Genomic DNA, 10,466 nt, shown 5'->3' on the forward strand with positions numbered 1-10,466 from the left:
CTGGTCCGGGACGTCGGGTTTTGGTGTGGGCGGGTTGTCGTTTTTTATTCCCTGTCTTTACTGTTCTGCCGGCGTCCATTCTTTTGTGTCGGAAAACGGCCCGGTCTGACCGTCGGGCCCGACGCCGGTGTGGGTCTACCCTTAGGCGAAACGGGTTCTTGGGTATTTATCGAGGGCACAACTCAGCTCTTAACGTTTGAAGTCTTGGTTACCTCTCATGTTTAGTCAGTGATGAAATGTGTCTTATAGGAGATACTGACGCCCAAAATAAAACAGAGACTTTTCATATCCTAAAGCACGGATGGGTAGGAGGGGCACCGAAAAAGTGTCGTTTGTGTCTAAATCTGCAAAGGATTAGAAAGAAGGAAAAGAAAACTGCAATATCTCAGAGAAATACAAGTCGAGACGAAAGGTGTTGGGTTTACCATTTAAAAGTTGCCTGTTTTTATTGCTGGCTCCGTTGGGTAGGAAGATGTTACCTTAGGAAAGTTAGTTTTAGTTTGTCTTTCGCAACTAGTTCAAATAGCAAACTTGCAGAAAATGATCACCTACCAATCAGAAGAAACTGACTTATTTGAAGAAGAGGCGCTAGGAGTATGGCAGGTCGTAACGCAGCCGTATGTCACTTGAAAGGCAGCTGTGTTTTATTTGGAACGAGCATGGCTTCCGAAACGGTCTCTGTAAAACCGTTTGAGTCTTTAGGGTTGATACTCAAGAATGAATAAAGCTTTAACATCAATCTTTAAAACTTTTTTCTGTCCAACGTGCACCGTTGATCTGTTAAGGTTGTTGGTGGGTGCTCTGGTGTAGTTTGCTCCTTCGTTCCTATCAAACATCTATCGTTCTTATCTCTCCTCCTCCTTTTTGTGTTTGTTACTCTCTTGTAACACATGTAATCTTAGGCACTTGTATGACCTGATTGTGTTGCAAGTGTTGTAAAACGCTTACTAAAACAAAGAAATGCATTCGCTTATCATCTTAGAAAGAAAAGGGACCGGAGTCAGTTCCAGAATTGGATGAAAAACAAGGGAAGGCAGAGGGTGGAATTTTTACTGGAGAAAATCAGCCTCCTGTAGGCCAGGAAGGGGAGGTAATTGACGAGAAGGAAGTACCCCCCGATCTGCCACCACCAAAGGTAAAATAATTGTCAAAACGCACTAAGAACGTGACGGTCAGTTTGTTAGTTAGTCTGTCAATCAACTTCTTGTCTTGCGACGTAGATCCTAACCAATAACCCAAAGAAGCTAAGTGTCTAGACTTTTCTTTTTATATTACTTTGAATTACATGAGTTGATAAAGATGACGGTGAGATTGGAAGAGGAGAAGGAGGAGGAGGTCATGGATTGGGAGAAAAAGGAGGGGGTTGAGTAAGAGGAAGAGATCGAGGAGGAGGAAGGTAAAGAAGAGGAAGAGGAGTGAAGGATGAGGAGGAAGAAAAAGAAATGAAGTTGCAAGGGGGGGAGAAGGAGGAGAGGGAGAACGAAGAGGAAAATAACGATAAGGATTATGGTGGTGGTGGTAGTGGTGGCGGTGGTGTTGGCTGTGTTGTTGTTGCAGTTGTTGGTAGTGGTGGTGGTGGTGGTGGTGGTGATGGTGATGACGGTTGTGTTGTTGTTGTTGTTGTTGTTGTTGGTGGTGGTGGTGGTGGTGGTGCTGGTGGTGGTGGTAGTGGTGATGGTGATGACGGTTGTGTTGTTGCAGTTGTTGGTAATGGTGGTGGTGGTGGTGGTGGTAGTGGTGATGGTGATGACGGTTGTGTTGTTGCAGTTGTTGGTAGTGGTGGTGGTGGTGGTGGTGGTGGTCGTGGTGATGGTGATGACGGTTGTGTTGTTGGTGGTGGTGGTTGTGGTGGTAGTGGTGGTGGTAGTGGTGCTGCTGCTCCAGAATATGGGTATGATGCTGTTTGAAAGGGTATTCAAGTGCAAAACAAAATGAATAATATTAATAAACATCAGTCACCATTACCTTTATTACAAACAACAGCAACCCAAAATTATTTTTTTTAATGAAACATACGAAGAGTGGAAAAAAGCTCCGCTCTATACATTTTAATCAAAAGAAGCTACGTAGCTACGAAAGCAGTTATAATAATGCACAAGAGAGATATCAAATCATTGTACAAGTCATCAATTATAATCATTGGCAACACACGCAGCTCAATAGCAAGCTCAGTTACCATAGCACGTTCATAAAATGTTAATGTTTCGGCACAATACTACACAAATGAGTGTGTTGAATTTGTTGGTCGAATTAACTACTTGAAGAACAGAACACTCCAGTGTCTCTAGTCCGAGCGAGCCCCTGATAAGAGCATAACAATAACAGACGAAACATTAATATTTTGATAATGTTTAGTCAGCTTGCAAACCAAAACAAGAGCACTCCGCATTGTGAGGACCAATGATCATAGAGAATCTATTTACATACTACGAGCCCTCACAAGTCCAAACATAAACACAACACCACACACACACGCACACACACACACACACACACACACACACACACACACACACACACAAACACAAACATTATATACACATACATAATATTATATATATATACATAAACACACACACACACACACACACACACACACACACACACACACACACACACATACACGCACACAGACTCACTCTCTCACTCACAGGCACACACACACACTGTCACATTCCCATTATGTTAGAGCAAAAAGAAAAGTAGAAAAGAGAAGAGAGAGAGAGAGAGAGAGAGAGAGAGAGAGAGAGAGAGAGAGAGAGAGAGAGAGAGAGAGAGAGAGAGAGAGAGAGAGACGCACAATGTGACCCTTAAATAGCAATAAGTTGTAGTACATGTCGACTATGCACGCTAAATTATTTGATGCTATTTTGGTGATATTATTTCGACCCCAAAAAAGTCAGGAAATGTGTACGGTTGGACTTCGAAGGCTTCTTAGATCTTTTAATTTCTCCAAAATGTGTGGTTCCTTTTGCAACGATGGAGCTAATTTTTGTATGTTGGTGTTTTACGCCATTAAAACACTGGGATTTGAGGAATAGGGCTTTCAAATCTGTCCTTCACCGATAGGACAGAACAACCAAAGTGCAAAAATGCCCCACTGGGAATTTGAATTGTGTTGATACTATCAGTCTGAGCTATCGGAGCGGTGCAGCAAAGTCGAGTCTTCCATTTCTTTACCCATTGGTTTCCCATGAACGAAATCACATTTTTACCCATGAAATGATCAGTAACAGTTTTGAGTCTTGTGTTTGTTTGTTCTTGTTCTTATTGTTTGTTGTCATTTTTTATTTTTTTTAAATATAATTGTTATCTCTGATCCAGTGGCTGTATGAGACCACCCTCGTGCAGCTTGTCTTCTTCGAGAAACCTCCCGATGCATCAAGCACACCAACCGCGTTCACCGAATCTCCCTGCGGAAAGAACGTATCACCAGGCGAAACGTCCAAAAAAACGGACTTTGTGCGTCAGCCACTGGCTTTGACTGAGTGTCGAATGAACAACGTCCGTTTACCTGCCAGTGAGACGACGTCAGTGGCTGAGAGGATCGAAGTCTTACAAAAAGAAAAGTCTGAGTTAGAGGAGATTTATCAGGCACTCGCACAGAACCAAGCTGAAGACGGAGGAAAGGGGAAGGGAAAAAACAAGAAAGATAAAGAAACAAAAGTGGAACAAAAGGAACCCAAAGAAAAGATAGAGAAGGGAGGGAAAGGTAAAGGACCTGCGACAATAGACGATGCTGATGTAGAGTGGATAGCTGAAGAGCCACACTTGGTGGAAGAGGGTTCAGGTGATGCAAGTCTACCAAACCAGGGCCTTACACAGAGGGTATCCAAATCCTCAAAAGCAAGCATCCACTCGAGCCTCAGACAATCAGAATCGAAAACGCCAAGAGGAAGTGCAGCTGACACAAAAGGAAGCGCAGCTGACACAAAAGGAAGCGCAGCTGACACGAAAAGAATGTCAAAGGATAAATCTTCCTTGGTAAGCATAAACACTAATATGCCAAAACCATCAACGACATCAGGGCTAAGGACTGAATCCATTCAGTCACACCAAGGAAGTTTGCAAAAAAACTCGAAAGCTGAGCTCATAAAAAACAAAGACAACGCCCAACGCCTTTCTTTGCCAAGTGTAAAAAACCAAAGTCTATCCCAAACTGCAAAAAGAGACTCTCATGTGTCGCCTTCAGTGGAGGCTAGTGCCATAACATTCGATTCAATTTCGGCAATGGACTCTGTCTCTGATCTGACCAGTGAAGAGGAAGAAGAGCCTATAATGATGAGACTAAATTTAACTCAGAATGAACTCCTTGTCTCGGGTATCTATCAACCACGAGAGGAAAACAAACTAAAATTAGAACATAGACTGCTCCAAGACAATCGGGCCAAATGTAAAGACCGTACTAAGAAAGCAAAAGATATATTCGAAAATTTGGCGAAATCTTTGCCATTTGACATTCATAACCGGTTTAAGTGTCTCTCAAGGGCCCGAGAAATAGCAAGGAGAAAGGCAATGGCGCCCCGAATACAAAGACAGCCCAAGAAGATGAGGACGAAATCAAGTTCAGGAATTCCGCTCCGAGACCCTTGGTCATCGTATCTGAACGAGGAACAAGACTGTGAAATGGGTGCAGCAGTAGAGAATGAACTCGAGAGGAAAGTGTTAGAGTCTCTGATACGCTTCCAGAAAGAGCCCCAGCCTGAGGAAACCGAAAAGAGCCACAAGGACAAGAAACAGAAAGGGGGAAAGCAGAAAGACGTGAGTAAAGGCAACGGAAATAAAAGTCAAAACCGACCTTTTGAGATTAATTCATCGCTGCCATTACCATGTATTTCGAAGTCGTCAAAGAAATTCCACATTTCAGAAAATGGCGGTAAGAGTGGAGGTAATTTGAAAGGGAATTCACAGCTCTATTTAGAACCACTGTCACAAAAGGATTGTTCAGTTATTGCAGGAGAAAAGGAAATAAGCTTTTGCAAGAGGGATGACTGGCGCAGTCTGAAAGATAAGCTGTTTTCTTGGAGATGTTATTTAGACCAAGGATTGGTCATGGAATCGAGCAAATTAAAGTGTGGTCCAAAATCGTACATGAAAAATAAGTGGATGCATAGAATTGAGACCAAAAAAACGAGACAATCGTACCAGTGTCCACAGTATCCGCCCAAAAGCGAACATGTGCACATTAGATCCTTGACAAAAAGTTGTTATACACCGAAACAAAACAAGCCGTCTCCAAATTTCGAAAGGAATTATTGCATCCGACCGCAGCTCAACAGGCTGCAACGTGCAGTGAGGACTGGCGAACACGATAACGGCAAAAAGTGCTCTTTGTTGCCCCTCATTTCGACAGCAGGTCTGATAAATACAAACCAGTCCGCAGAGATGAAAGGCACCAACGGCCCTGAAACAGAAGCTCACAGACGTTCTACAGTTTCAGAGCGTAGAAATCTCGCAGAGTCAGTGTCTGTGGACTACAGTCAGGGAAATGCAGAATGTTCCCCTGACCGAGACGAGTCTGAACTCTCAGAAGACACGCGCACCCAGAGGCTAGTGTCGGATCTCAAGACATTCGCTATTGAGTGTACATGCACAGAGTGTCAAGAGCAAAGAATTCTCCTGGCCCCTTTTAGACCCCCGGAGAGATTAGCCCCGTTTACGTACCCACCCCACCTGGGATGTTTACACCGAGATTACAAGTTCCTCAGAAGTCTTCAGGAAAGCACAGAGGTTGTGTCTCCTTTCAAGAAATCGGCTAATGTTTTACCAGAAGACACCCGAGGAGACAACAGCATGCTGCTTTTTCCTCGCGAAGAAAACATCGATGTATCTAAACTAGTTTTTGAGGCCATGAAACACTTTGTCGTAAGAAAGGAGATAATGAGTTCAAGCATGGGCAAAACCTACGTCACTTTGACGTTTACCAGGCCAGAAGTATTTAGCAAGATGGTCTGGCCAGTGGAGCAAGCAGCTGCTTCACCAGACTGGTAAATAAGAGTTGTTGTTACCTAGGATCACAAACATGTTTCTTCTGCCTTGCCCTTGAAAACTGCAAAGAAGGCCAATGAAACCCGGATATTTTTCCTCTACTGATATTGGTTTCTATTACTAAATTGAACAACCTTAAGACAAATGCAGAAGGAAACTTGGTTTAAATAAGAAGTTTTCCTGTGTAATAACTGTGTATTTATTTATCCATTCAAGTGTTTGAAGAGAATATAAATTCTCGAAATATTCCAGCCGCCCAACATTTGCAAGGTGCACTGAGTAAATTGGCATTCACAGCATAATAATATTTTACATACAAAATCACAAAGGCTACAAAAACAAGGCGCCACTCCAAAGTCGTGCAATGATGTATAATACTCACTTGGGGGTGAGTACAATACATATTCTACTTCATATTTATAAGACAGATGAAAAAAAGATTGATAGTGCAGGACTTCTACAATGGATTATAAAAAAAGCACATGAACACAGATATAATAACTGCCACAATGCTTGGGAAGGGGGAAACAAGATATACAAGCTGAATGAAATGATGGAGGGTACAGTAGGAAGTCCTTCGGACGCACCCTCAAACCACCCTCTGGTACCCACTGCAGGAGAAAGAGAAGAAGAAGGCCTTATCCAGTTGTGTGTGTGGGTTGATACAGCCTCTCTAAAGATCCTATAAGATTTTAATTAACACTGAGGTAGCGATTGTCAAGACTGCATTTAGTTTTCGGATGACCTCCCCCACCATCTCCCCCATCTCTCAAATATTTTATTTTGCTACGCATAGTACAGCTCACTGAGTACACACTCATTGAAACAGCAATACAATGCACTACAAGTAAAATGTTTTACACTGTAAAAACGCACGTTGAAGAAAAACAAGACCTACGCCAAATTGTACCAAATCTGTATTTACTGTGGTTTTACCAGTACTATCACTGCAGCATCCTCTGAAGTGTGTGGTAACATTGAATCTAGTGGAAGTGGGCCTGAATAAAAGCTTCATAAAAGTTAAATCATTTTGCTTTCTTTCTTGCCCGAGTTTTCAGCTTCAGAACTTCTTCTTGGACTTAAAGGACGGTAAGTCTTATGTTAAGACTTTCATTGGTCGTCTTGGGAAAATTTGAGTCATAATTGCAATTAAGGTACATGAATGTATGCATGCATGCATACAAACGTGCGTGCATACATGCATACACTTATCTATACATACATCCATACATACATACATATTATGATAGATAATTCATCAACGTTTCATTACACTAACACTCAACATCACGTTTGTATACATAATGTTACAAAAACACGCAATTCCTGTTGGCCACTATGCAGCACCCTATGTGTCCTAAATTAAGGACACACAACAACACTAACTGCCTAACTGCCGTGTCGCCGATGCTGCTTGACATAATGAGAGGGCTTGAAATCACCAACCACTCTGCATCAGGAACCTTTTAAAGTGCACTCTTCGAAAACGCAATGGCGTAGAATTGTTGGGGCAACTATTGCTAACTACTGTCGAATAGGACACCAACAGTGTATATTTTATGTACCCGTCGATACAACTAGATCTAGATCTAGATTACTTCGAAGGCAAACTTCTTCGACCCTGTTTGTTAGGGCCAGCCCGGGCGGAGTGGGATACAGCATCCTAAAAAACAGACAGAACTACTCGATAAAAAAACGTAATATGAATCCAACTGACATCTACAGCGTGAGAGGACCCTAACCCTCACACCACAGACACCGGCACATGCTCACTGAGTTTAGGAATAACGAGTGCATGACTGTTGGCTCGTATGCAGAGAATCCAACGAAAGACAAATTCTATATCTGGGACGCTCGAATAGACATAAAGGCCTTACTTGAATATCTAGCTCTCACTGGCAAATTTTAATGCAGGCAAGGCAGGGGTAGGCCAAAAGCAACTTACTTGGAGAGCCGAAACCGAAACGGATGGGTGACGGAGGAAAGATCAGGACAATGTAGCTTTTCTTTTAGAGCATCCGAGCAGAGAAGTGAGTGGAGAACTATAACCACCGAAGTCTACGCACATCTGACATTTGATGATGATGATTCAAAGAATGGCAATCAACAGTAAGATTGTGTCTAATTTATTCACTTTTCCCCCAATGTAGGACAATAGACCCTGTAAAAGTAAAAGTTTAATTTTAAACCCCATCCAAGTTTCAAGGTCGACCGCAGTCTACAAAACAAACCTCAACAGAATGTCGAGTTTGTTATTTTAATGGTAGGGTGTCAATTCCAACTGTTTTAGGGGTCTGTTTTTTTTCTTCTTTTTTTAAGATTCTTTTTCCTGCATCTGCCGGAGCCACACACTCAAAAAAACTCACTCTCATATACTCCTAAACTGTCTCTCCTCACTAACTGCAATTTTGCTTCCTTGTGCATTTCTCAGCTACTGGTACATCTACAAACATACTTACACTATCAATTATCCGTCTATTTGAAAATAATGTTTCTCTATAATACATATGTCCTTCATTTCTTTCCTCTATATAATGGTTTGAAATTTATCGGGTTTCGGGCATCTTTCCAAAAAATCGGCACTGCTAGATTTACACCAAACCCCGGAAGGGCTGAGTCTAAACAGTAAGAGACACGAAAACCACTTGCACTATTGAAGTTTTAAAAATCCTATGTCGGTATCTGAACCGCAACCATCTACATTGCACTCATACTCATAGCCCACCGACTATGTTATGTTTATAGCATTGTAATATTATTTTTGTTTGGTTGGTGGGTTGTCTTTTTTCTGTTTGTTCGTTGGTTTGTTTGTTTGTTTGTTTGTTTATTTTGTAGTTGTTTTTTGATGTTGTGTGTTTTTGTTTATGTTTTTCTTTTGTTTATATGTTTGTTCTTGGTTTTTGTTTTTGATTTTGTTTTGTTTTGTTTGGGGAGGGGGGGGGGGGCAACTAAGGACAATAAGACAACCTATTATTCTGTAGAGCTTACTTCACATCAAAAGTGAGTGCTCCACCTGGGACTGTGCCAGGGCACACAACTGATTACTTGCCTTTCATGAACAAAAGTAAAAAAGCATCATGATTAGGAACAGAAGTGATTGAAAAAAAGATCAGTAGAACAACATGACGATAAAAACCGCTGATGTGCACAATTTAAGAGGCATAACTAATGAGGAAGAACGATAGGCTGAACTATTTTGATTTTGCCCACCGCTGAATGAGCCCTGATGAGGCTCAGTGTATGTTCTTCCACTGTTAGTTGTCACATCATCAATCACATGAACAGTGTTTGGGTTGGTTGTCGCAGGTATCAACACCTCTCCCCCACACTGAAGTGTCATGGGCGTTCTGACCTTTTTTCCACAGTTCAGATCCAATTTTTGGGGGCATGCGTCCGATACCGAAGTTGCATTAAAAGGCACTCGACTACCCGTTGGCGGCAATACGCATAGTACAGAACTCGGAATATAAATACTGTTCACATTAATAAAGTTCATAAGAGGCACTGTGAAGCAGTCACACACAAACGAAGAGTTGGATAGAGAGAAAGTCCCTTTTGCCGCCTGCGTTGCTTGGTAGAGATATGGGAGTGGGTTGCAATAAAGAATTTCGAATCTACAAGATGTTATCACTGAACGACTGATTCGAGAAAAACCTATGAAAGCTTGGCTTTTGATAGTAGTAAAAGACACACCAGTGAAGTTTAATTCATTCACCTCAACTTTGCCATTGAAAGCGCCAGTTTCCAATGTGGGAATCTCCGTGTCGTCCAAAAGGAATCTTTGAACGTCGAAATCAAAAAACGCATCGGAATGGATTGTTTCTATATGACTTCCCTTGAATGTAAGCTGCTGTAGTCCTTTCAGGTTAGAAAATGCTCCTCTTTCTATGTCTGCTATATTTGCTAATTCAAAGGAGATGGAAGCTGAATGACGGATGGAAGAAAAAGAACAAGGTTTGATGGCTGTAATAGTTGTACTGTAAAACGTGATACTCCTAACGTTCACCAGGCCCGTAAAGGCTGATGGGGCGATGGATGTGATGATGCTCTCACTGATTATGAAATGTTCGATATTCCTGCCGAACGAGGTGTTGTCCAGAGATTTCAAGTTGGAATTGGTAATGGAGATGTTGACGTAGTCTGTAGGTATCACCACAGTCAACCGAAGACCTCTGCACCTCACACCTGCTGGAGAGCATGAGCATTTCCCGGGGCACTGAGCAGACACAGTCACGCCAAGGATGCAGACGACCAACAAAGTGTGGTACATTCTTCGAAGCTGAAAAGAGGAAAGTAATGGTAATGAAATTTACGTATGAGTATTGCTTCAGAAACAGTTGAAAGTACACTTTCGAAAACAGCTGGTGTAAAAATAAAAATACTCCGAGATCCGGTTTACGCTACAACACACTGATTTTTTCCAACTTCACAGAATGTTTTCATTTTGTTTGTTTGCTTGCTTACGTGTTCGTTCTTTG

The 10,466-nt window shown here is 42.0% G+C and overlaps 2 protein-coding genes across 2 annotated transcripts in view; one reads left to right on the top strand and one right to left on the bottom strand.

Annotated features, from left to right (window-relative positions):
* LOC101864346 overlaps positions 1–1,275 on the top strand; it is a gene marked incomplete in the record, with an annotated part of 13,835 nt that extends 12,560 nt beyond the window's left edge. The window contains 1 exon segment of the mRNA XM_005089034.3: positions 983–1,275. Coding sequence (XP_005089091.3) covers positions 983–1,144 — 162 coding nt within the window.
* Positions 1,276–8,923: 7,648 nt separating this feature from the next.
* LOC101864571 (slit homolog 2 protein) overlaps positions 8,924–10,466 on the bottom strand; it is a 3,526-nt gene continuing 1,983 nt past the window's right edge. Inside the window, exon 2 of the mRNA XM_035973847.1 lies at positions 8,924–10,267. Coding sequence (XP_035829740.1) covers positions 9,098–10,267 — 1,170 coding nt within the window. The 3' untranslated portion in view covers positions 8,924–9,097. The remainder of the gene's footprint in view (positions 10,268–10,466) is intronic.

This window comes from Aplysia californica, unplaced genomic scaffold, assembly GCF_000002075.1.
Source record: "Aplysia californica isolate F4 #8 unplaced genomic scaffold, AplCal3.0 scaffold00002, whole genome shotgun sequence".
NCBI lineage: Eukaryota > Metazoa > Mollusca > Gastropoda > Aplysiida > Aplysiidae > Aplysia > Aplysia californica.